The sequence below is a fragment of the Lontra canadensis genome, unplaced genomic scaffold (genome assembly GCF_010015895.1).
Source record: "Lontra canadensis isolate GAN:19392208 unplaced genomic scaffold, GSC_riverotter_1.0 scaffold122, whole genome shotgun sequence".
Taxonomy (NCBI): Eukaryota; Metazoa; Chordata; class Mammalia; order Carnivora; family Mustelidae; genus Lontra; species Lontra canadensis.
This window is the reverse complement of record NW_022631116.1, coordinates 134,727-161,926: the sequence shown is the minus strand read 5'-3', so window position 1 is coordinate 161,926 and position 27,200 is coordinate 134,727. Positions and strand designations below refer to the sequence as shown.

The 27,200-nt window shown below is 42.1% G+C and overlaps 1 protein-coding gene across 1 annotated transcript in view; it reads left to right on the top strand.

The window, feature by feature from the left end:
- Positions 1-25,097, top strand: part of HS3ST3A1 (heparan sulfate-glucosamine 3-sulfotransferase 3A1) — an 89,499-nt gene extending 64,402 nt beyond the window's left edge. The window contains exon 2 of the mRNA XM_032841304.1: positions 24,357-25,097. Within this exon, the coding sequence (XP_032697195.1) occupies positions 24,357-24,978 (622 nt within the window). The 3' untranslated portion in view covers positions 24,979-25,097. The remainder of the gene's footprint in view (positions 1-24,356) is intronic.
- The last annotated feature ends 2,103 nt before the right edge of the window (positions 25,098-27,200 follow it).

Sequence of the window (27,200 nt, the reverse complement as noted above, 5' to 3'; positions counted from 1 at the left end):
CTTCCCTTGATCTTTTGCCTAGATCTTAGAGGCTGGACCCTTGAGGTCCAGTTCCTTCTCTCCTTTATGAACCTCCTGGCTTGTGTAACTTTTTGCTTTGACTACACCTTCTGCCTCTAGTTCCCATCTCCACCCCATTTCTGTTTTGTTTCCAAACGCTCAACATTTCTCCTTCATTCCAGATGTCTGTTTCAGCGTAAGAACGTGCTCTACCGCTGCCTACAAAACTCCACTTCCGTGTTCTACAGTAATATGGCGTCAGCCAGGAGTGTCCCTTCTGTACTCAGTGTGTGTGTGTGTGTGTGTGTGTGTGTGTGTGTGTGTACACACGTGTGGTCTATGAAGCTTGACTTGAAACAAGCTTTGGTGTTGTTAAACATTATTTGATCATTCTACACTTGTTTCAGTGTTTACAGGTTTACGTCCTATGTGCCTAACTGAGCAAAAACTATTTCTTATATGACTCCCAATACTCACCAGCAAATTCTGTGTGATTTCTTGGCAAAGTCAGGCATACATATGTGTTACTTACTAGATTTTTATATCGAAATAGATGATAAATCCTGACACAGAGAGGTCCAACTTCACACATTTTCCTTTAGCACATAGTAGAGACTCACTAAATTGCTAGATGATCTGTGACATTCTGTTTTGGTAATTTTGTGTACCTAAGGGGCACATATATTACCACAGTTGCCTTAATATGACAGGAAGACTAAATTTCATTAGTTTTGATAGAAAACTATATTAAATTAAAAACAACTCAAAGCATGCAGTAAACTTTTGAGGAAAAATTGGAGATTTTTTTTTTTTTAATTTATTTGACAGAGAGAGAGAGAGATCACAAGTAAGCAGAGAGGCAGGCAGAGGGAGAGGGGGAAGCAGGCTCCCTGCCGAGCAGAGAGCCCGACGTGGGGCTCGATCCTAGGACCCTGAGACCATGACCCGAGCTGAAGGCAGAGGCTTAACCCACCGAGACACCCAGAGATTTCTTTTTTTTTAAAGAATTTATTTATTTGTTTGACAGAGAGAGAGATCACAAGTAGGCAGAGAGGCAGGCAGAGAGAGAGGAGAAAGCAGGTTCCCTGCTGAGCAGAGAGCCTGATGTGGGGCTCGATCCTAGGACCCTGAGATCATGACCTGAGCTTAAGGCAGAGGCTTAACCCACTGAGCCACCCAGGCGTCCCAAAACCGGAGATTTCTAAGTGGGAGACAAATACCCATCTCTTAAGCAGTAACACAAATAAATATTTTTTGAGTCAAGATACTTTATCTGTATTTTTCAAACTTTTAAAATTGTGATTCATAAACATCCAAACAAGTATTAAATATATATTTATGAAAGAAAACTTACTCTTACTTGATTCTGTCTGATAATGTCTATCCTATCCTATTTTTTTTTAAATTCTGTTCTTTTTAATGCAGGTAATAATCTTGTAAAGCAATGATTCTGAATGGAGGGTAGTTTGCTTCCCGGAAGGGGACAGTTGGCAGTGTCTGGAGACGTTTTTGGTCGTTGTCATGCTCTGGGGATGGGAGGGAAGAAGCGACTGGCATTGGCTGGGTCGAGGCTGGGGAGGCTGCTGAAACCCCTCATTAAACCCCACATTACACGGCACAGCCCCACAACAAAGAATGACCCATCCCAAAATGTCAATAGCGTTGAGGTTGAGAGACACTGATCGTGAAAGAGTTGTACCCACAAACCTAAAAACATTTCTTTGCTAGCGTTAACCAAGAAAGGGGGAACATGGCTTATAATAACATCTCGGGGTTCTTTCCAGGGGAATCATAAGTTGGGCTCCCCTCAAAGTAGACCCATTTCTTCTTACTATAGTGCTCAGTGGACACTTTTTTAGCATTTATGCCAACTTGTGAGACTTGGGTCATCAAAGCCATGCAGGGCACTTTGAGGTTAAAACGTTAACAAATGTGTCTCTTAAGTGTCCCTGAAAGCTGATTCAGTGTTCGGGGCGATTAGCAATGTTGGGTCAGAGCTAATGAGCTCTGGGTGCCAGTAATTGGTATTTGAGCTTAAGTGGGGGCATTAAGACCCAACGGCAGTCAACTTCTTTCTGACCTGCTTGGGCCTCTGTGTCTTCAAAACCCAGTAGGGAAAAAAATCGCTGACATGGCAGTTTATTCCCCATCGGGCTAATTACTTCTTTTCCCAAGATCAAGACTATGGTCTGGCAACGCCGTGACCCATCTGAAAGCAGAGAACATCCTGCCTACTGGGGTGGGGAAGCCGAGGCAGGTTTTGTGCCCTTCAAAAGAATCAGGCGATTAGCAAAGAATATGAAAGCGGGGCACACAGTGGAGGGACTTCTAATGTGGTCTGGAGAATGACACGGCCAGCGGGCACATTGTGGCTCTAACCCAGAAGCATGGGTTTTGGGACCGTGCCACCGTAGACAGCTGCGCCGTGGAGAAAGGGGACAACAGTTTGTGTGTGCACAGTGGAGAGTCTGGAAGGAAGCATATGAAGTTGCTTTTATTTGAAAGGTTTGAGGCTGTCTCAACAAGCCCAGTAGAGAGGAATGTTGTTCTAGTGCTTCCTTGAAAAGCCATCTATTTTATTTATCTAAATGGAAATGTTGGGGCACGTGGTGGCTCAGCTGGTTAAGCAACTGCCTTCGGCTCAGCTCATGATCCTGGGGTCCTGGGATCAAGTCCTGCTTTGGGCTCTCTGCTCACTGGGGAGTCTGCTTTTCCCTCTCCCTCTGCCCCTCCCCGATGTGTGCATGCTCTCTCTCTCCAAAATAAATAAATAAAATTTTTTAAAAAATGGAAATATTTTGCATCTTCTTTAGCGTTCTTAGCTCTCATCACCATGGATCGCTTCTGCAGACATATACTGGTTGGGGAATGTTGGAGAAGCTGCTCTGGCCTAGAGGATGGGGTCCTAGACTTTTGTCCCTATTTGACTTGTATTACGTTGGGCAAATTATCTCTCGTCTCCTAGTCAGGTACTTGTAAGTATAAATTTACCTTTATGTTTAAATGCAAATGTGAGTGTATGGTTGGGTGGTATCATCCATAAAGGTGTCTTCCCCCTTGACTATATTACGGATTTAAGAGAACTGGGTCTCAGTGGAACTGTCCTGACTACAGCAGATCTTTTATAAGTGGACACTGAAGATAAAAGCATGGCAAGAAAGGGTCCTTAATAATGAGTCAAAACTTTCTGGTTCTAAGAGATAGGGAGAGGGGGCACTTGGGTGGCTCAGTCAGTTGGGCAACGGACTCTTGATTTTGGCTCAGGTCATGATCTCAGGGTCCTGGGATCGAGCCCCCTAGTAAGCTCCACACTTAGCAGGACATCTGCTGGGGATTCTCTCTCTCTCTCTCTGTCTGTCCCTCTCCCACCCACACATGTGCTCTCTCTCTAAAATGAATAAATAAATCTTTAAAAAAGAGAGAGAGATGGAGAGTGTCAGTAGCACAGTGCACCAGTTTTTATTGATCCTTTGCCAGACTTCTTTTGAAGGCAGAAGTAAGGAGATGATGGCAAATGAAAATGAATTTGATTTTCATAATGAGAGTACTTTGGTTATTTCCATTAAATGGATGGGGAAACTGAGCCTCAGAAAAATTAAGACACTTATGGGTCACCTGCCTGCTAGAAAATGGGGCCATATACTTTTAGTCCCCAAACCTGACCCATTTCCAAGGTATTTTCCCATCCTACTACCTCTGAGTTCTGTGCTTCTCAACAAGGGATGATCCCTTGAGATTTTGGATTTCTGAAGTTACTTTAAATGCCCTGCAGGCAGCTAACTGTACTTGTTGAAGCTTAATGTGGGAGAGCAATCCAAGCAAATTAATAGTGGTTTATAATTACTTTCTTTTTTTAAGACATGATAAACGTTAAGCATTAACCACATCTTCTCCCAGAGAGTTGGTATGAATGAATGAAATGATGATATACATCAGTATCCAGCCACCTGTAAAACATCCGATTTAATTTGATCATCTGAAAGTCCAAACTAGAAGAGATCAGTTAGTTGACTGTTGCTGGGTCTAAAAATACACATGCCGTCATCATCACCATCATCACCATTATCACCATCATGACCATCATGACCATCATCACCATCATCATCACCATCATCACCATCATCATCACCATCACCATCATCACCATCATCATCACCATCATCACCATCATCATCACCATCACCATCATCACCATCATCACCATCATCACCATCACCTTCACCATCACCATCACCATCATCACCATCATCACCACCACCGCCACCACCATCATCATCATCATCACCATGCTCAATACTCTCAGATTATTTGCTCATTGGTACAGATTTCAGGTAGCTTTAACACTTTCTCATCATGGCTTCTCCCATTCATAGCAGACAATGATGATTATCTCAGTGACCCCACTCCCAGCAGAAGCCACTTTCCGCTTTACAAAAGAAAAATGGGCTAAAAAGTAGAGGTCAGTGACTCATTCACCGATGTTCTATTAATGTTGCAGACGGGAGCTATTCTAACGATTTTAACACTTCAGCGAATAAAGTAAGTGCTGTAACCATTTAGACTTACTCTTCTGGCAGCTTCCAGAATCAGGACCTAATTTCTTATCTAGCCCACTTTTGACATTGAGAGAACAAGTTAAAGAAGGCAAATGAATCAGATCAGGAGTACCAGTTCTGTTTCTTAGAGAGTACAGCAGGCCTTTCAGTGTTTGGAAGTACAGGCTGACCGTCAATTCCATTCCCTAGAGGTAACCACTATTAATAGTTGGGTGTGCATCTGTCCAGTCATTTGGTAAGCCTGTATTATAGACAAATGCAGTGTATTAGTTATCTATGGCTAAAATAATACTCCATGGCATTACCACAAAACCTCAGAGACATAGAGTTCTTTATTTTACAAGGCTGCTGGGTTCCATGCTTGGTTTGAGATCTGAGCCGGCCTTGTTCATGTGTCTGTGGTCAGCTGTGAGTCAGCCAGATGGCTCTTCTGATCTTGTCTGGGTCTGGTCACATGTATGGGAATCTGCTGGCTGAAGGCTGATTTCGGGTAGTCTTTGCTTGGATAACTTGGGTGATTCAGCTTTGTTCTATTTGTCCTTCATCTTCCAGAAGCCTGGTCCAGACATGTCCTCATAGTGATGGCCAGGCACAAGAGCATGAGTGGAATAGACAAGAGGCTTTTTGAGCCTCTTCTTGAAATAACTGTACACTCGCTGGTGTCCATTGGCCAAAAGCAGGTCACATGGTTGAACTCAGTATCAGGAATGGGAAAAGAGATTCCACCATGTTGAAAAGCTGCAGAATCCATGGCAAAAGGCAAGGATTGGAGAAAGGGGCAAAAATTTGGGGCCATCAACACAATCAGCCTAACAATCACTGAAACATATTTAAACACACAAGTATTTTTTTATATTGTATGTTTTTAAAAAATTTATGAAATAATATCCTGTTGCTTTATGGCTTATACTATTGTGAAATTTCAGACTCAGATTTTGGTGATCTTACTTAACTTGAAATTGATTTGAAAAGATCTTAATTTGAAAAGCTGTAACTTGATCTTTTGAACATTGCAAAATGTTCCATTATATGGGTGTACCAGAAAATTCTATCCAGTCTCCTGGTGGTGGACATTTAAGTCGTTTCCTGTTTTGGAGACCTTTTTGACAGTGCTGTGGTGGATACCCGTTTGCATTAATGCTTAGGTATTTATACTGGTATTTCTGGAAATTTCTGAACCAGTAGATGTAGAACAGTGGTATCCCTCACACTTCATCCTCCAGTAAGACTAAGACACTTGGAACCCCCCACGCCATGATCTCTTACACCTCTGTGTCTTCAAATGCTTTCTTCTAGAATCCTCCTGCCTCTCCTATTGACTTTGATAAACTGTCCTGAAAGCCATGATAAAGAGAGTCTGTATATAACTGGTGATGGGTTCCCAGGCTCCATATCATGCTCACTCTTCAATAACCTTAGGTCCCAGCATTTGCAGTTGAAGGGTTCTGCAGGCCACTTAGAGCTCTGCTGTCATCAACATTCTCATCTGCACTCAAGCACCACTGTATTTGGGGAGATTTCTCCACAGTCTTTAGGCAGATCCAGTGCTCCTTCTCTGAACTTAATGAATGGAGATTCCCATTCCAGAGCTTCTCCCACTGAAATACGCTTGCTGTTATGTCTTTCTCCTTGAGAGCAGAAACATTGCCCTTTTGTCCATAGAGTGCCATATTCTACTTGGGTGCTTGGCCAAAGGAGGCACTCCATAAATGCTAAATAAAAATCTTAAATTTGAGGTCAAACCTAAAGTTTTACTGTATCATAATAGTTCAAGAAACATTTATTTGTTCAGTCATTCAATAAATATTTGTTGAATGTGTACAGTGAGTTGGATATGTTTGAAATGAGAGAATGGGGAGAACATGAGTGTGCCTTCTTGGAATGGAATGGTATTTTTAGAGAGTCTGATGAGATTTCAGACTTTTTACCCAGCATAATGCACATATGCTCATGTTCACATTTTTGTACACACTTAACAGTGGTTTCATTACCTCCCAATACTCATTCTTGGAGCTTAGGTTAAAAACCTCTGCCTTCAGGTGGTGGCCCTGTGTCACCTGCCAAAGGGCAGATCTGAGGACTTAAGGTTAGACCATCATCATGACTGACCCACCCATCACAGTCCTCATTCTTACCTCATGCCAAATGTCCAAGTGGCCAGATTATATGGATTCTGCCATATCTATATCTTCATCTATATTTTTGATATCTTGCCTATCCCTAAAATATTTTTTGACACTCACATATTATTTTTATAATGAGATACATATGAATGGAAACATCTATCGCAAATATGCCTTTTTTGCCATTTTTTTTGCCATTTGCCATTACATTTGCCATTACATTACCATAATCTGTGTAAACACATGATCTGTTCAATTTATTGGAAGAAAGAGATTTGAAAAACATTGCCAAATAAGAAATATGATTTTGCATCTTCATAAACAATTTAAGGTTTAGATAAATAATTTTAAGATCTAGATAAAATGAAAAATCAGTAATCCACTTAAAATAGCATGAAATAGAAGCTATTCAGGGATAATAGCAACAAGAAGTATACACAACTAGTCTGTAAAAAGCTTCACTGAGGATTTGTAACCAAGAGTTCGTAGATATGGTACCAAAAACATAATCCGTGAAATACATGGGTAAATTGAACTCCATCAAAATTAAAACTTTTGTTCTGCCAGAGACACTGCTAAAAGAAAGACAAATGCTGTGTGGTATCACTTTTATGGGGAATCTGAAAAGAAAAGTCAAAATTGTGAAACAGTAGAAAAGTACTTACCAAGGGCTTGGGTTGGAGAAGTAGGGACAGGATGGCTAAAGGGTACAAACTGTCATTTGCAAGATAAGTAAACTCTGAGAATCTAATGTAAAACATGGTGACTATGGTTGGTAACACTGTTGAAACTTACTAAGAGAGTACAACTTAAATGTTCTCACCAAAAAACAAAAAAAAAGCGGGGGAGGGATCTAAAACAGTGTTCAAAATTTAATCATCACAGAATAGTCAAGCAGTTATGAAAAAAAATAACGAAAAGACAAATTGCAGACTGGGAATACATTTCAAAATTCTGTTGCCAACAGAGGACTTCTAGTTATAATATACAAAGAGCTTTCAAAATTCAGCAGTAAGAAAATTAACAGCCCAATTTTAAAAATGGGCAAAAGGCTTTCACAAACATTCAACAAAGAAGGGTATTAAGTAAAGGAAAAGATGTTCAATAGCGTTAGCCGTTAAGAAGATGTAGATGAAAACCAGTATGAGATATCACTGTGTATCTATAAGAAAGGAAAAACAAAGAAAGCCTGACAGTACCAAGTGATGGCAAGGATTAGAGCAAATGGAACTCTCATACATTGCTTTGGGAATGTGCATGGGAGGGCCACTCTTTAAAAATTGGCAGTTTTTTATGAAGTTAAATACATAACTCATCAGATAACCCAGGAATACATCTTTTTGCTAGTTACCTGACAGAAAAACTGCTATTCACACAAAAACCTATATGCCAAATGTTTTTAGTAGTTCTAGTCATGATTGTTGAAAGCTGGAACCAAACCAATTGTCCTGAATGTGTGAATGAATAAAAAAAAATGGTATGCCCATACAGTGGAATACTATGCAGTAGTGAAAAGGAACTGACTCTTGATGCATGCAGGAGCTTGAATGGATCTCAGAGGCATTAAGCTGAGTGAAAGAAGCCAGGCTTAAAAAGTTATGTGTCATAATTCTGGGGCGCCTGGGTGGCTCAGTTGGTTAAGCATCCAACTCTTGATCTCAGCTCAGGTCTTGCTTTCAGGGTGGTGAGTTCAGGCCCTGTGTTGGGCTCCATGTTGGGCATGGAACCTAATTCCAAAAAAGTTACTTGTCATAATTCCACTTATATGATAGTCTCAAAAAGTCAACACTATAGTGATGAAGAACAGATCAACATTTGCCAGGAGGTGGGGAGGAAGAGAGGGTAAGACTACAAAGTAAGAGCACAATGTGGGAGCGATGGATCTGTTTTACACTCTGATTGAGGTGGTAGCCAAACAGACCTAGATACATACTGAATTTGATAGAACCATCCTCCAAAAAATTCAGTTTTCGTACATGTCCATTTAAATACAAAGTTTTATTAGGAATGTAAAGATCTGTGCACATGAAAACCATGTCGTCTTTCTAGACTGACAGACTCAGTATAGCAAGATGTCCTTTCTTCCTGAATCAGTCCTTAGCGTGTAATGACATTCCAGTGCCAACTGGAAGTGAAGAGGGGAAGGGGAGTTGATGAAAATATTTTTTAATTCCTTCTTTTGGAAGAAAACGCACTTACTAAAAAATACTCAAGAATAGGGGCACGTGGGTGGCTCAGTGGGTTAGGCCTCTGCCTTTGGCTCAGGTCATGATCTCAGGGTCCTGGGATCAAGCCCCACATTGGGCTCTCTGCTCAGCAGGGAGTCTGCTTCCTCCTCTCTCTCTCTGCCTCTCTGCCTACTTGTGCTGTCTCTCTGTCAAATAAATAAATAAAATCTTCAAAAAAAAATACTAAAGAATAGAATATACAGGCAATTTCATGTGAGATTGGAGACATAGCCTAAAATTACAATAATTGAAAACGTGTTCTCCTGGTGCAAAAATAAATCTAGAATAGGTTATAAACTTTATGTATAATACGAAGGTTACATAGGAATTCAGTATATGGAGTAGATGGCCTATCAGGACTGGATAAAAAGCCAATTATCTGTCATTTTTTAAAAAGGAAAAAAGTCTAGAATTCAGTATCAGCAAGCATTTCAAATGAATTTCAAAATAAAAATCAGAGGTGAATATTTATTTAACGTTAATGGAAGAACAACCTTACTTAGAAAACATTGTGAGGGCAGAGGGAATGTCATAAGAAAAAATCTGACAGATTGGAGAACATTACAAAAATGTGAAGTACTATAAACAAAGAGGACATGAAAAATGATAAACTGGAATTTTTGCTACATTAAAATGTGTAAATATTGTAAAGAAAATTTAATGGTGATTAAATTAAATCTTACTAATAAACATTTTCGGAAAATTGGAACTATTCCGAAGTCTAGCTTTCCATGTCCTATCTGGCTGCCCAGGGAAAGGCTTCAGCATCGTGCTTTTCTGCCTTTTTGACTTTGACTTGTATACACATTTAAAAAGTTTTGCATAGCCCCTTTTGCTTAATAGTACAAAATGTCCCCCTACCTCCGGGTGTAACTGTTGCGAGCAGCAGGCTAGTGTGTGAGCACCTCCAGGACCATGAATTGGAACAGGAAACAAAGCAAAGGAATGATCGCTCAGTCACACTAGCAAATGATACTTCACACCACGAAGGTATGCCATGCTATTTGATCTGCTCTATTTGATAACTGACTTGTTCTTTCCCTCCATGACCCACTTCTCTCACTCAGATCTTCCCCCAAAACGGATCCGTGTCCCCCGTCCAGTGTCTGCAGTGACTCAAAGCCATGTCCCGTGTCAGCATTCAGACATTTGCTTGGAAGACACAGGGCAAGAGTTAGGGAGAAGCTTTTCCCTGGAACCTGAGTAGGGTTAGTCATGAGAGTGGATGCTTAGGGTCGTGGGTTGCCTAAATGGAACCACAAAGTTAGGTCTGTCACAGGAGGACCTCCTGCATGGCGGGGCTCTGAGCAAGGATGCTTCTTGTCCAAGGGCACTGCTGATGCTGTGCCCCAGGGTCCCTAGTAGAGCGGCGAGAGTGCCCTATGGCATATCCACACTGACGGACTGTGTCTAATGGATGCTCACTGATTGCTTTTCCAAAGTTTGTTTTGCCTGCATGCCTCATTTCACGATGAGGTCATATTCTGGAGGCTTTCTTTATAGCATACAAGTGAGATGATTTGGGAAGTTCTGTTGGTGGGACAGAAGGTATATCTTTTTCTGCTGTACGAAACCAGGGAAGCTGGGGACTGGGTCACCTGCTGGCAAATTTATTTATTTGTCTATTATTTATTTATTTATTTGAGAGAGAGAGAGGAGAGATCACACAGAGAGGGAGAAGCAGGCTCCCCGCTGAGCAGGACCCTGAGCCCAATGCAGGACCCGGGGATCAGGACCTGAGCCAAGGCAGATGCTTAACCCACTTGAGACCCCCAGGCACACACCTGCTGGCAATTTTAGAAAGAACATCCAGGCAGTCTGGCACCCTGGACCATGTTAAAACCACAGGTTCGAGTCGCCTTTCCTGTTTTAAACTTGAAAGACCTACTGACTTGCAGCTACTCTGCGTCCAGAACCTAAAACAAAACAAAACAATAATAGAAGGAAAAAAAAAAAAATCAAAGATACCAAAAGAAGCACACGCCCCACTGTTTCCAAAATGTAAAAAAGGACCTTCCTTCAGGTTTCCCTGCACCTGTCTTAGTATCCCCCACTGTCCTTCGTTTCCATTCCCAGGCAAGGAAAGCACGATTCTTCCCTTATCTCCAGCAACACATCTGCAAAGAGCTGATAATTCCGGGTTAGGAGAGGGCTCTGCTCGGAAGCAGCTGTCCACAGTAGCATGGAGCTGATAGCCCGGCTCTCCCACGAATCATTTATAAAACTCCCGTCGGGGCCAAGAGGAGCCTTGATGGGGCTTTGTCGGGGCGGCTGCCACAGAGCGGGGAGGGGGTGTCCACCCTCCGCCCATGCCTGCCACGTCCATGAGGAACTCCTTATTCCCCTTCTGGACCGTTCATCTTCTACTGTCGGTTAAAGTACCAGATGGGAGGATGAAGAAAACCCGATTCTCCTTCTACTCAGGGCTCAAGTTCAGTGTCACTTTCTGGCGTCAGACACAATGGAAGGGAATTCACCCTCCACGAGGGAAGTTTCTTTTCCAGGGGCTTGAAATGTGAAGGTGGTCCAGCCCGGTGCATCTTGTTCCTAGAAACAGGGAAGAAAGCTCTGTCACAGAGTGAACCAGTGGCAGCGGAGGGCGGCCAGTGGACCAGCATCTAAGCTAAGCTTTGTGTCCCCTGGGCGGCCTGACTTCTCGGACCTTTGGCGTCTGAAATGAAGGCGCTGGATTCGGGGATTTCTGAGACTCCTCCCTTTCTCACGTCCAGGGGTTCTGCTGCCCAGCAGAGAGGTCCTCCCACTTTTTTTAATCCAGAACATTCTTCTCCTCTTAATCCCACCTTCGTCTTCTCCTCTCTGTAATCAGTGTCTTCCCCTACCCACCCCACACCTCCCTTTCCCTTTCCCTCTGTTTTCTTTCTCTCTTTCTCTCTCTCATACACTCTTCTAAGGGTTTGTAAATATTTATCAGACTTCCGATCCCGACTAATTTAATTATACTTCATCTCTGCTCTTTGTAGTCATTTCTTTACAACTAGCTGCTGAATCATTCTTTAAGACTTATTTCTATTCTGATTGTAGATGTCCCCTCGGTTTTTTTATACATGGACTTCTTTATTCTTGAGCTTTTAATTTTGCTCTGTTGTTCAACCGACGTGAAACTTCAGGGTTTTTTCCCCAAGGCCACGTCGATGCTAAGGTTTCTGAATCATTGACTCTCTGAAAATGTTATATTGATAGGACTTTAAATGAAATACAGCTTAGCTCAGGATAGGAATTCTTCTCTTTTCAATCTTTAACAACCTTTGGGCACTTCCTACAGAAGTGTAGTTTCAACCCTCCCCCTACCACTCCCGGCCTTGACCTTTGTTTTTCAAGTAGCTAGTTCTAGTGTTACTGCGTTTGCCTTTCTATATGAATGCCTATGAAATGCTTCCTTTCTCAAACACCCAGAATTTTGCAAATAGTTTTCAAAGCGTGGATCTCTACAAGGGCTTTCTGTGATGGTTGTCACTTTTTAGTTTGGTGCCTCGGGAGTGTCTAAGGTTCAGGGTCCTTGGTAGCTTAGTCGGTTGAGTGTCTGACTGGTGATTTTGACTCAGGTCATGACTTCATGGGTAGTGGGATAGAGCCCCTTATCTGTGTGTATGTGGGCGGGGGGGTTCCATGCTCGGTGCGGGGTCTGCTTGGAATTCTTTCTTGCCCCTTCCCTCTGCCTCCCCCCCCACCAGAATAAATAAATAAATCTTTTAAATATATATTTAAAAAAGAAAAGAATGTCTAAACTTCAGAGATAGACCCACTGTGGAGAGGCATATCAGGTTCCTATCTTTCTCTAGATGATTTCTTAGAAAAAGAGAGAGTTGTATGTGAATTTCAGTTTTTTTTTTAAGATTTTATTTATTTATTTGACAGATCGCAAGGAGGCAGAGAGGCAGGCAGAGAGAGAGAGGAGGAAGCAGGCTCCCTGCTGAGCAGAGAGCCTGATGTGGGACTTGATCCCAGGACCCTGGGATCATGACCTGAGCCGAAGGCAGAGGCTTTTAACCCACTGAGCCACCCAGGTGCCCTGAATTTCAGTTTTTATTGTAGTTAGGTTTTGTTTTTGTTTTTGTTTTTTTCCCCCCTGGATACTTTTTGGCATCTTGATAGGACATTGGGAGAAGCACATCAGTTCTCAAGAACCAGACCCCCTTTTAAAACAGAATTTGGGATCCATGGATATAGAGTTAAAAATTAAATTTTAAATCTTATGAATGCACAAATTCCCCCAATGGAGTAAACCTGGAAGGAGAAAATCAGGGTGAGGCGTGGAGCCTTGGGAAACACTGGTCTATTTCTGTATTTTCTCAGAGTCCATGGATGAGATAATTCGTGGCCTGGCTTGGGGAAACCAAGGCCTACAGAGACATAAAGGATTCATGCTTGAATCTATGATGTAAGATAACTCTTGTTCCTTCCCTGTCAGGGTTCTTCTCCTCTCTGACCCAGATACAGAAGTATTTTCTGCCCTATTATGATGTCCCCCCCCCCCAAAAAAAAAAAAAAACGATCAACCAAGAATACTTCTCTCTCCTTCCCTGGAGCACCAAGGAACACAATGGGGCTTTGTTTGTTTTTTTTGGTTGGTTGGTTGTTTTTCAAAGAAGCTTTCTTCCTTTGTCATAGAGCTTGGGGAGAGTTAGAATGCTTTCTCTTTCTTTACTTGATCGTACACAGTTTTACCGCGAGTCGCCTATCAATGGCCGTGGGACACGTACCAGCCTTTACACGTGATGTTGACATACCTTGACGAGGGTTGGGTTATTAGAATTGTACATCTAGACTGGGTCAGTGTGGGGGCTGGTTCAGAAACATAAGCCTTCCTCCCCGACAGAAGCCAACTCAAACAACTCAAGGGAGTTTTCTTTCCAGCCTTGCAAGTCACGTTTAGAGTGGGGTCCCACATCACAACAGCAGGAAAAGAAATACTGATGCGGTTGGACCTTGGCCCGAGGGATGGCGGGCTGACAGCGCTGGGAGTTTGCTGGAAACTTCCCCTGTTCCACGCTCACGCCGTCGGGGACCCCTGGGAGCCACCTTCACGCCAGGGCCATGCAAAGAGCATGTTTTTCCTAGAATTTCCTGCTGCCAGAGGCTTCCAAAAACAGACATGTTGTTTCTGTTGGGTTGTATAGACAAAGCAAATGTGTGCTTGCGGGAGCCAGATTTATTGACTCCTCAAGGTAAATTACCTTTGTGTTACAACTCCAGAGACATTTCCTTGCAGTGTGACCTTCCCTGATGGAAGAAAGCCTTTGACAAACATGTTCCGTCTCTTGCCTGTTTGCAAGATTCCAAGCAGAATGATTTGCGCTATGCGATGCATAGAGAAGTGAGTGCATTGAATGCTCATATGTTTTGACAGAATATCGAAGATTGCCAATAACCTCCACCACAGGGGTCCTGCTTGTGCTGCCTGGATGTCTGGGGAGGTTCAAAGAAAATGCACATGAAAGCTGAACAAACCTAGATTTTCATTCTGTCTGTTTTCCTCATTGCTGTGTGTCCTCAGACAAGTCGCATGACCTCTCTGAACCTATCTCTGCAACCGTGCAATTACGTTAGTAATTCCAGCTTTTCCCTGCTGTTAATGACGCGAGAAATCTTTATCGGATCTGGGTCTGTGGTAAATGCTTGGTGAGTGTCCATTGGCTTCTGTCTCCAGACACCTCCATTTGAATTCTTGGTTGCCCCTGCTTTGAGACCACTCATCTCCTGGACTTCCTGGTCTTCTGCCTCCAAGCACCAAGGGAACAGCAAGGGAATCTTCATTGGGACTAACCCCATTCTTTCAGATCTCATTGATTTTGAATGAATTCTGTTGATGCAGATTTGTCCTCATGATTTATACAAATCTTTTTTTTTTTTTTTAAGATTTTTATTTATTTATTTGAGAGAGAACAAGAGAGATCACAGAGGGAGAAACAGATCCGCAAATGAGCAGGGAGTCCCATGCGGGGCTCGATCCCATTTCCCCCAGATCATGACCTGAGCTGAGGGCAGATGCTTAACCGACCGAGTCACCCAGGCGCCCCTGATTTATACAAATCTTTTGATGTGATTGGTAGGGTCACACTTCAGAACAGAGCAGTTGTGAAGCTGTGCAGAGTCGTAAGCATGACAAATTAACAATGAATTTAAGTTCTGAGCCATACATGGAGTCTTGGAGGTGGGAAGACCCTAGAGACCCAGAGGACAATAGTCTTACTGTTTTGCTTATAAAGCAGCCAAGGCCCAGAGAAAGAAAGTGATTTGCTCAAGATCACACAGTTTAGGAACAGCAGAATCAAGATGGGTCCACATTCCTATTCCCAGTTTTGAGTTTCCTATAAAATTATGTTGCCTTTATAGAGACATAGATGATCCTCGGTATTATATTTTATAATAAAATCAATAATGTTTTGCACTCACCAGAATTCTTAGGCAGAAATCTTAACTTTAAAAAATAAAAAAATTAGCCTCTTGGCACCTGGGTGGCTCAATTGGTTCAGCGGCTGCCTTTGACCCAGATCATGATCCTGGAGTCCTTCAGTCAAGCCCCATGTCAGGATCCTCCCTTAGCAGGTCCTTGCTCCTTCTCCCTTCCCTGTTCCCCCTCCTTGTGCTCGCTCGCTCTTTGCCAAATAAATAAATAAAATCTTGTTAAAAATTTAAAAATATATAAAAATCAGTCTCAACTCTCCTTAAAGAGAAACATTCCCCCCCCTTTTTTTAGAGGAAGGGGAGCTTCCTTCTTTCTTCAAAACAACTTTTTATTGAAGTATAACCAAATTCAGAAAAGAACACAAATCCCTCGTTACACAGTGGGACATGCCCACCTCTCCAGAAGCACCTTGTGCCCACTTCCAGTCACTCATTCCCCTAAGGGTAACCACTGTCCCTTGACATCTAACACTGTAGGTGGGGTTTGGCTGTTTTTGAAATTTTATAAGAGAAATCATACAGTACATACATTTTTGTGACTGGCTATGTGTGTCAAACACAATGGTGTTTACGGGATTCATTCACAAATGTTGAGTCATTCATGCCAATTCTGTATTTCATATATATCTTATTTATATATACATATATGTGTGTAATACATTGATTATGTCATCAAAAAAGATATATACACACACACATATATAGACACGTATCTACATAGACATACATAAATATATACATACATCCTTCTGTTTTTGATGGGTCTTTAGGGAGCTTGCCTTTGGGGCTGTGATGATTAACTCTGAGCATTCATGTCTTTTGATGGGCATATGTATGATGTCTGTTGCATATATTCCTGGGAGCAAAATAGCTGGGCCATATGTATATAAATGGGCAGCTTTGGTAGATCATTCCAAATAGTTTTCCAAAAGTCATTATGCCAATTTATACTCAGACCAACAAAGAGTCAATTGTTCCGCATCTTTGCCACATTTGGAATTCACTGTGGTTTTTATTTTAAGCCATTCAGGTGGGTGTAGATTATTGTGTTTTAATTTGTAGTCCCTTGGGGACGAATGAAGTGCAGTACGTTTTCATACGTTGATGGACTCTTTGATACTGTTTTTCGTGTGCAGTGCCTGTTCAAGACATTTGCCCATTTCTCTTTCCTGATGTCTAGTTTTTTAACTCATTGATTTGTAGGAACTCTTTACATATGATGGATGTAAATCTCTAGTTAGGTATTTGTATTTTAAATATTTTCAATCATTCTCATGCTTGCCTTTTTACTCTCTTATTGGTATCATTTGGTGAACAGACATTCTTATTTTTCATATAGTCCATTCATCATTCTTTTCTTTGTGGTTCTTCCTTTAAGAAACTTAAGATGCTCTCCTAGGTCTCCTTCCAAAAGTTTTATTATTTTATCATTCGTATTTATATGTACCAGCCATCTGGAGTTGATTTTTCCATATGGTGAGATATCAAGATTTATTTTTCCATGTGGATAATGCAATGAAGGAGGGCAATTTTTTAAGGAAGAAGTACCTGCAGTGAGGGCTAATAGCAGTTCTGGTGGAAGGTTGCAGGTGTGGGAGGACAGTATGAGGACAGAGGGAATTTGGAACAAAGGAGTAGGGTGAAGCACATGAGGTAGGTTCTTTCTTACCCTTTCTTGAGTGTGTGGTATGTGCAATGAATATGTGTTGTTCATTGCCTTCGAGGGCTGCCTCTTGGTGGTGCCCCTGACCATGCAGATGGTGGTGACCTTGCCTCTGGGACTATCAGTGGGGCGCTGTCATGGAGGCTGATCTGTCCTGTCCACAGTGTGGCAGGAGGAAGGCCTTCTGGGTCACCTTAGTACTCCTACCATGAAGTACTCCGTCGACTTAGAGCTTAAGTAAAAATAAATTATTTGGCAGGTGTCTCTTGGTTCATACTTGGCCATTTCCTATACCATAGACCACTAGAAAACTGTTCGAATAACTGTAGGCCCACAATGATTCAACCCAATGTGATTGGTTGGATCCAAGATGAAACCCCCAGGACATCCAGGAGGCACAATATCCTGAGTCACATGGAAGTGTTACCAAGCAGTTCCCTTCCGGAAATAACTGTGCCACATGGCATGGGAAGAAATTGATTCCCCTTAAAAACTGAGCTCCCCTCTCTCCCACCGTAATAGGCAAATAACTTGATTTTGCTAGTTTGTGGCTTTCAAACCAGGCACTGTCACTGCTGGAATGTCGTACATATAAGCTCTCTAATGGACAGGTGTGTGGCTGTCCCAGGAACATTTCAGAGGGGCTCTGACCTTCTCTGGACTCTTGTGATCTGGACTAGATGGGGTTCTCCTGGCAGCTGAAAATTCTAAACACCAGGCGTCACCTTCTTAAAGAACAGTTCTTGGTATGCTCCTTACCCTAATGATCATGTCAACTCTGCTTATGGTCCAGATTGCCCAGCCCCTTGGCTTGATTTTTCAGGTAAGGTGAGCTGAGATTGGAGAGCTTGGATGACTAGCTCGCGGTCACCCACCCAGTGGTGAGCAGACGCAGGCTAAAGAACATTATTTCTTAATCAGACAGTTCCATAATAGCGCATAAATTATTATATTCCCCTTTGGTCCAGCAAGAGGAAAGCAAAACTGTAGCCTCTTTCAGCACCTTGTGCTAAATGTTTAATTATCTGCAAAATCAAAAAGTCTCTTTTGTCTAATTAAATTCTATTGATGCAATTGAAGACCTTGTCTTCTTGATGAGTTTTTTTTTTAAACGATAATACAATAAAAATAGATGTAACGTAATGTTTACCATTTTTAAGTGTGCCATTCAGTAGTGCTGAGTGAATTCACACTGTGGAGCAATCATTTTCCAGAACTCTACCTCTCACAAAACTAAAACTCCAAGCCATTAAACAACTACCTCCCCATCTCTCAGCCCCTGGTAACCGCCATTCTACTTTCTGTCTTTATGAACGTGACGACTCTAGGGGCCTCATATATGTGAAGTCACATAATGTTTGTCCTTCTGTGACAGGCTAGTTTCCCAGAGCAGAATGTCCTCAGGGTTCCCCCATGTTGGAGCAGGTGTCAGAATTCCCTTCCTTTTTAACGACCGAATACTATTCCATTGTGTGGAATATTTTGTTTCTCTGTTCATCTGCTTATGAACTGTTGGGTTGCTTCTACTTTGGGGCTGTTGTGTTCTTTGGGGAGAAAGAGCACATGTGTGCAACCCACTCTGTAATAATCCTTAATTTGCTTGTGAGATCCCTTCTTAACCCTTGCCTTCCTTTGGAGCAAAAAACAAATAAGTTTTCCTGATTTTTCCTTATCATTCTGGTTTCTATCCATTTCCACATCCCCATACCTACCCTTAACATCTCCAGATCTGCATCACTATTTAGAAGTGAAGTTACGTTAGCATCACCTGGTTAACCAGGAAATTAGGGCCTCCTAGGAGCCACTCCTCCCATCGTCCAGTCGGATTTCTCACTCCCCACCCCAACTTGTCCCATCTTTAGGGAAACTTGATATATCTTACTATACACACCTATCTTCTCCCTTATTAGTCTGACTGGTATCTTTTCCAAGCTTTCACAATACTGGGATGGCTTTTTCTCTGACCATTCGGACCCAAGTCCTGGCACAGAGTAGAGACACAGTGTGTGTCTCACTCAGGTAAGGAAGGACGATTTGCAAGTTCTCAACACTTTGAAAAACGGTATTCCAAATGACACACGCATTTCGGTTTTTGTGATAGATGAGCTCTACTCTAAACATGGAAATTCAAATTGCGGTAAGAAAATGAATAAAGAAATGAAAAAGGAGATGACGATTTAAAGAATCCTATTGTGAGTCCTTCTACAATATAAGCTTCATTAAGGATTTATTTAGACTATCACTTCTTCCTTTTTGAAAAAACCGGCTTGCAGGAAGCTTCTGGTTTGCTGGGACTCCCCGCTGTTGCCCTCTTCCCCCCACCACCCCATGCCAAACCAGTCCGTTTTCCACATCCCAGAGATGACAGTCATTAATGTGTTTTTCTTCTAAAATCCTATTTTAGCTCTTTCCTCTTCAAATGCCTATTTTGGATTGCTCTTTCCCCCACTCTGTTGGAAGGATGGAAAATATGGTTTCTTTTTTCAGAGATGTTAGTGGGATTTCCTCTCATGCAGCACAATCTCCAGCCAGAATCTGGGCTGAAAAGGGCTGCTGGAGATCTCTGTGTTCCTCTGAGACAGGAGAGAGGAAGATTGAGATCCCCAACCAGTAGCTTCTGAGCGAAGTATTTTCTCTCTATCTTATGGGCCAAAAAAGGAGGTTGAGTAGTTAAAAGTCAAAGATCACAGGAAAAGAGGCAAGAATGCGGACTTTTTTTTTCTGTTTTAATCACCAAATATTCTTTCTTACCACTTTTGCTGGTGCTTAGTGTTTCCTTTTGCTAACCCAGACTTTTTTCACAGAGTTGATTAAATTTTCTTCACCCAATTATTCCAACAATGTCTGTATGGATCTCCTGGCTCATCTCGTACAAGGTGTAAGCTAAGCTTCCACAGAGGGTTGGCCTCGCTAGTTTCTCAGTTCTCTGTGGGGCGAGGCACAGTGATGAGGCCGTGAATTCAAGTCGTGCAGTGACACCAGTGTGAGCGTGGGCAGTGACTGCTACCTGGGTCTGCTTTGTGGCAACGCTGAATTTTGGTTGCTGCTTGATCTTCCCCAGACCCAAAGGTATATTTAGGGAGTGGGGGATGGGTGACATGAAAGGTTCTTTTGCAAAAAGAATTGCAGGTTTCTGGAAACAGCAAAAAGCAAGAGAAATCAGATATCTAATTGTCATGTCCTTCCCTAAGGATAAAAGCAAACATAACCAGACTAAAATACCAAAGACAACAAAAATATGAGAATCCCAGCATCACTGAACTAGCCAAGGGTCAATGGCTTATTGCTACAGATGTTGAGGAATTTGTGCCAAAAATAATGACAATGGGAAACAGAATCGGTCTTTTAAAAGTTCTTACATAAATTCCAGTTAGGTAACATATGGTGTAATATTCGTTTCAGGGGTATGCTAGAGTGATACAGCACTTCCATAGGTTACCCTCTGCTCATCACAAGTGCGCTCCTTAATCCCCATCACCTGTTTCATCCTCCGCCCCCCACTCACCTCCCCTTTCAGTTTGTTCTCTGTATTTAAGAGTCTGTTTCTCAGTTTGTCTCCCTCTCTTTTTCCTTTGCTCATTTGTTTTGTTTCTTAAATTCCACATATGAGTGAAATCATGTAGTATTTACCTTTCTCTGATTGGCTTATCTCCCTCAGCATAATCCTTTCTAGCTCCATCCACATCACTGCAAATGTCAAGATTCTGTTCTTTTTGATGGCTGTGTAATATTCCACTGTGTGTATAGATCACATCTTTAGCCATTCAGCAATCAGTGGACATTGGGCTACTTCCATCATTAGGCTGTAAGCATGGGCATCCATGTATCTCTTTGAAAATTAGCATTTTTGTATTTTGGGGGTAAATACCTAGTAGTGCAGTTGCTAGGTTTTAGGATAGCTCTATTTTTAACTTTTTGAGGAACCTCCATTCTCTTTTCCAGAGTGGCTGCACCAGTTTGCATTCCCACCAGTGGTGCAAGAGGGTTCCCTTCTCCACATCCTCCTAACACCTGTTGGGGGACCAGAATGTCTATGAACCAGTTGATGTGATGTCTGAGACAGACTTGAAAGTAGCTCATTTGTGGAGGAGGGAGTAGAAAGGGAGGGGATTATGAATGAAATGAAATTGGCCACAGGTTGTTTTTTGAAGTTGAATGTAAGGTACACAAGATTGACATTACAATTCTCTCTACTTGGGGTTGTGTCTGAAATTTTTCTTAATGTAAAGTTAGCAAATAGTGTAAGTGGGACTAAATTATAGGAAGTCAACAAAGGCAAATTCACATAACATGAAGTACATTATTTTCCAACCATTAGAATTAAAAGTAAAAACAAAAGCAATCCTAGATCACACCGGAGTTATAAAGGAGATTAAAAGTACAAAACACAATTAACTAAGTAAATATTTATGAAAATGACAATAGTACATGTCAAAACATGAAGTTTGACTAAGTTTGTAGGTAAAGAGGTAAATAATAGCTTCAAAATGCTTTTATTATGTGCAAAAAGGGATTGAAAATAAATGAAGTATCCTGCTAAATTAATTAGGAGAACAGCAGATCGTTAGGTAGAAGAAGAATAAAGGGGAGCATTAGGAAGGTAAAGTGCAAATAAGTGAATTTAAAAAGATAACAGAATAGGGCGCCTGGGTGGCTCAGTGGGTTAAGCCTCTGCCTCCGGCTCAGGTCATGATCTCAGGGTCCTGGGATCGAGCCCCACATCGGGCTCTCTGCTCAGCAGGGAGCTTGCTTCCCCCTCTTTCTCTGCCTGCCTCTCTGCCTACTTGTGATCTCTCTCTGTCAAATAAATAAATAAAATTTTTAAAAATAAATAAAAATTTAAAAGATAACAGAGTCTAGAAAGCAGAAAGAAAGGGAAAAAACAGGAAATCCTTGGGGACTATCAAATCACAGTCCAGACTGCCGATGTAACTAACTCACTGCTCAACTGGGTAATTTTTAGAAACATATCAGTTGCCAAAATTGACACAAGACAAGGCAGAGTATTTACCAGAAACCAATTACCATGGAAGAAACTGAAAAGTTAGGTTTGAAAATTCTCCTTTCTTTCCTATCCTTACCCTCAAAAGCATCAGTATAAGATGGCTTTGAAGGTAATGCCCACCAAATTTAAGCAGCAGAAAATTAGGGCGCCTGGGTGGCTCAGTGGGTTAAAGCCTCTGCCTTCGGCTCGGGTCATGGTATCAGGGTCCTGGGATCGAGCCCCACGTCAGACTCTCTGCTCAACAGGGAGCCTGCTTCCCTCTCTCTCTCTCTGCCTGACTCTCTGCCTACTTGTGATCTCTGTCTGTCAGATGAATAAATAAAATCTTAAAAACAAAAAAGAAAGAGAAAATTATTTTGCCAGGCACTTGGGTGGCTCAGTCAGTTCAAGTTCTGACTCTTGATTTCAGCTCAGGTCATGATCTCAGGGTCTTGAGACTGAACCCCAGGTTGGGCTCCATGCTCAGCTGGGAGTCTGCTGCTCTCTCTCTCTCCCTCTGCCCCCACCATGATCTCTCTGTCTCTCTCTCAAGGAAGTAAATTTTAAAAATCTTTAAAAAAATTATTTTGCTACTTACACTCCTCTAGGATAAAGAAAAATGTGAAACATTTCTCAACTCATTTTATTGGTGGAATAATTCATATTCTAGCCAATGATTAAGCTATTGATCTCAAGAAAAACTACAGGAACATCCCATTAGTGAATATGAATGAAAAATCTGGAACAAAATAATGATGAACCAAATCCAGGATGATATTAGAAGAAAAATCTATCAAAATCAAACGGAAATGGCTTGTATTCCAGGAATAAAAGTGAATCCTGTATAAGAATATGTAGAAGTTTGATTCTTCTCACAATGGATCAGAAGACAAATTTAGTGTGGTTATTGAAATAAGTCCCCAGATATATTTATTCTAATACTGATTTGAGCCAGAGCTGTTTCTTATAAAACTTGGGATTAGAAAGACAGTGGGTTACTATCGAATAGTGGATGTAATGGTCGTATGTTTAAATTGGAAGAGTAAATAGGTTTTGTCTCTCTGGCTCATCCTTTTTGACTGGCCCTGACACCCACCAGTTCTCAGTAGGTACTGTTTGCTTGACCTAGGTGGGAACGTATGCTCTGTCAAGACGCAGTGGCGTATTTTTCTTTCCACGGGGCAAAGTGATCCTAACGTTCGTTCATCAGGAAAAATAAACAGACAAGATTCAAGAAGTTTCGAACGGCAAAGAGCCAGAATTCACTTTGTCGTGGGGAAAATACATGATAATAACAACAACCGGGCCCAGTCGAGAGGAACCAAGATCTGCAGACTGTCGCAGTGATGGCGTTTCAAGTTCGATAAACGATGGATTGTTTAATAGTTCTTGTTTGTTAACAGGAAAATTCAGAAATTCTAAAGAAAAGTGGTGTTGCGAACCAGGCAGTGGCTTTATGTTAAATAGAACTCCTTTGTTTGTAAGAAAAGTACAGAATAGGGGGCGCCTGGGTGGCTCAGTGGGTTAAGCCTCTGCCTTCGGCTCAGGTCATGCTCTCAGGGTCCTGGGATCGAGCCTCACGTCAGGCTCTCTGCTCAGCAGGGAGCCTACTTCCCCCTCCCCCTCTGCCTGCCTCTCTGCCTACGTGTGATCTCTGTCTGTCAAATAAGTAAATAAATAAATTCTTTAAAAATATATATATATAAAAAGAAAACTGTAGAATAGGCTCAGGGTATTTTAATGCCATCTCCTAGTAGTGTGATCGTGCTATTATTAGGATAGTCTAATTTACCTAAAGAATTTGATGAAGGTGACTTTCTGACAGCAGTGTGGGTTACGGATAAAAATAAAATAAAGAATTACGTAGCACTTAAACTCTGTGCCAGGCCCTCTTCTGAAATACTGAAGGATATTATATTAATTTAATCGTCCCAACAATCGTATGAGATGAATATTACTATTTCCCATTAAATACCCAAGGAATGGGCGCCTGGGTGGGCCGAGGGTCTGCCTTGGGCTCAGGTCCTCATCCCAGTATCCTGGGATTGAGCCCCATGTCGGGCTCCCCACTCAGTGGGGGAAGTTGCTTCTACCTCTCCTCTTGGCTAGTGCACGCTCTCTCTCTCTCTGTCTCTCAAATAAATAAATAAAACCCTAAAAAAAATAAATAAATAAATAAATGAATACACAAGGAACCTGAGAAGTCTGTGCAACTTCTCCATCTAGGAAGTGGGAGGGTGGGCACCGCACCTCACGCACCCCCCAGGCTCCAGAGTGTCGAGGACACTCCCCTCCCTGCAGTGCGCTTTCTCTCTGTACAGCAGGGAAGGTCGCTCCCTTTGCAGCCTCTAACAGGCCCTTTTGCTTTTTCCCCAGGGACCTGATGCCGAGGACCCTGGAGGGCCAGATCACCATGGAGAAGACCCCCAGTTACTTCGTCACCCGCGAAGCGCCCGCGCGCATCTCGGCCATGTCCAGGGACACCAAGCTCATCGTGGTGGTGCGGGACCCGGTGACCCGCGCCATCTCGGACTACACGCAGACGCTGTCCAAGCGGCCCGACATCCCCACCTTCGAGAGCCTGACGTTCAAGAACCGCACGACGGGCCTCATCGACACGTCGTGGAGCGCCATCCAGATCGGCATCTACGCCAAGCACCTGGAGCACTGGCTGCGCCACTTCCCCATCCGCCAGATGCTCTTCGTGAGCGGCGAGCGGCTCATCAGCGACCCGGCCGGCGAGCTGGGCCGCGTGCAGGACTTCCTGGGCCTCAAGAGGATCATCACGGACAAGCACTTCTACTTCAACAAGACCAAGGGCTTCCCCTGCCTCAAGAAGGCCGAGGGCAGCAGCAAGCCCCACTGCCTGGGCAAGACCAAGGGCAGGACCCACCCCGAGATCGACCGCGAGGTGGTGCGCAGGCTGCGCGAGTTCTACCGGCCGTTCAACCTGAAGTTCTACCAGATGACCGGCCAGGACTTCGGCTGGGATGGATAACCTTCTAATTTAAAAAGAAAAAAAATATCAAAATATAATATATTTTTTTACCAATCGGTAGAGGAAAGGCAGTTTAATATTTGTGCTGAAAATGTTTGTTTCAGTATTTTTTTGGTTTTTTTTTTCCCAATGAATGTTAAGAGTGTTCTCACCTCTGGGGCACGGAACATTTGGATAAACAAAAAAGGAAAACCTCACGCATTGAAATACTTGCAATTTTCGATTTCTGTTTTATGTTTTATATGCACAGTTCTAGGCTCTGAGCATGGGTCGCCATGAAAACTTTCAAAGAAGTCCGAAGGGTAAATCAGTCTCTGTTTCTGTCTCTGCTTCTCTCTTTCTGTCTCTTTTCACAGGTCCCAGATAAAACTCTCTCTCTTTATATTTCCTCCCTTTTGGTTTTTTTTCTTATCTCGAAAACCATTTCCCAGTTAATAATACTGCACGTTTGCCCACCATCTCACAGTTAACCACGGTGTTTTCAAATAAAACACCTTCTTCCATCTTTATGCGATGCAGTAGAAGAATGTAGTAGAGATGATGATCCCCATTTTACAGATAAGGAAACCAAGTCTCAGGGAGGTTGGGCAGAAACCCCATCATCCACTTGTTCCCTTTTCCATGCCCCTTTTTTTCAAAGAGAATGAGAAGTAACACAGCTCTACGTTTAGAAACGGTTGGCTAGTTTGTGGATGATTGGAGACAGGACAGAGAGGGTTTCCTGTTGCCTTCAAAAGTTCCTGGCCAGCCCTATGACGCTCTGTCATGAGGAGTCACCAGGGTTCAAGGACGCCTGGGCATAGTATCTTTTAAGAGCCAATCTTGGCAAGTTGAAATGCCCTGAGCTTGGAACTCTCGGCTTGTTTGAGGCTCAGAGAAATTACTGGATTCTTATTTGGAGAACAAAATGGACAATCACACTAAGAACAGGACAAAAAATATTAGGAACATAACCTAGTTGTGGTTTTGACTTTTTTTTTTTTCCTAAAAGAAAAACCCACTTCAGTAACCGCTTACTGAATGAATCTCATTTCCTTTACCTCTTTCTTTAACAAAGAAAATCTGCTTCTCTTTGTAATATCTCATTTCTCATCTTGGAGCTAATACTAAAAAGATGAATAAATGTTATTATTTTTCATGGGCGGAGGACTGTCACTTTGTCACTTTATTTTCCCCCACTTCCTGCTCGCACCAAGAATAACGGAATATTCGTGAATATTTGGAAAATATTCTAAGAAATACAGATGTGGGTAAAACGGAGGTTTTTCTTCTCCCTTCTAGTTCTCTCATTCCCCATTTAAATAGCTCGAATAAATCAATAGTTTATTAACAGTATTCCTTTCCTCTCTGAGTGGGCATTAACAAGATTAGCATTAATGGGAATTAAATTGGTTTAGAGAGAAGCACATATGCACAAAATATATAAAACATTTATAATTAGTCTGTCAGCAACATTTTATTACAGGTTTAAACCCAAGAGGAAAACGTCTCCTATCTCATGGAAGTTTTCCATATCTGCTGAAAATTTAAAGGCGCAGACACTATGGTATTCTTAAGTAATTATTCTTTATTTCTCCGGGGTTGTCAGTCCAAGGAAACTAAAGTTGCTGGAAAACATGCAGAGTGCAAATGTGCATCGACCTTAAAAGCTGCATCAGGTGAAATAAATCTTTCCTGAGAGGGCTAACACGGGATTAAAACGCAGGGAAAAAGGGAAAAAAATTTCTTAAGTGTCTAGATATTCCAACATTGCTCCCAACCCTTGAATTTCTGTGTGACTATTCTGTTTATGAGAAAAAGAAAAATAATTCCCAGGTCTCCTTTGCCCAGTAGATTTTCTTCCCTTCTGGTGCCGTTAGTTTTCCAATGCAACACCCTGTTTTCACTGTACTTAAATCATCACTTCTAGAAACAAGATACTCCTCTTAAACTCTTTGCATTTTTTTTCTCTTAACTCATTTTGTTTGTGCCTCTGATCCTTTTGTAAGCATTTGCTTGGCAATAGGCAGACGAGGCTTGCACAAAGAAAGGAGTGCATCTGACAATTGTATTGGGCAATCTTCTTCTTTCTGTGTGAAGAAATAATAAAAGAACAGAATTGAGTTCAAAGCACCTCTTCTTGTACGTAGATTTTTTTTTTAATTCTTATTTTTTAAATAATAGAGCCTCCTAGGAAAACTTTGTAACTTAAAGTTCGTATGAGTGTCCAAAGTTGTAGATCG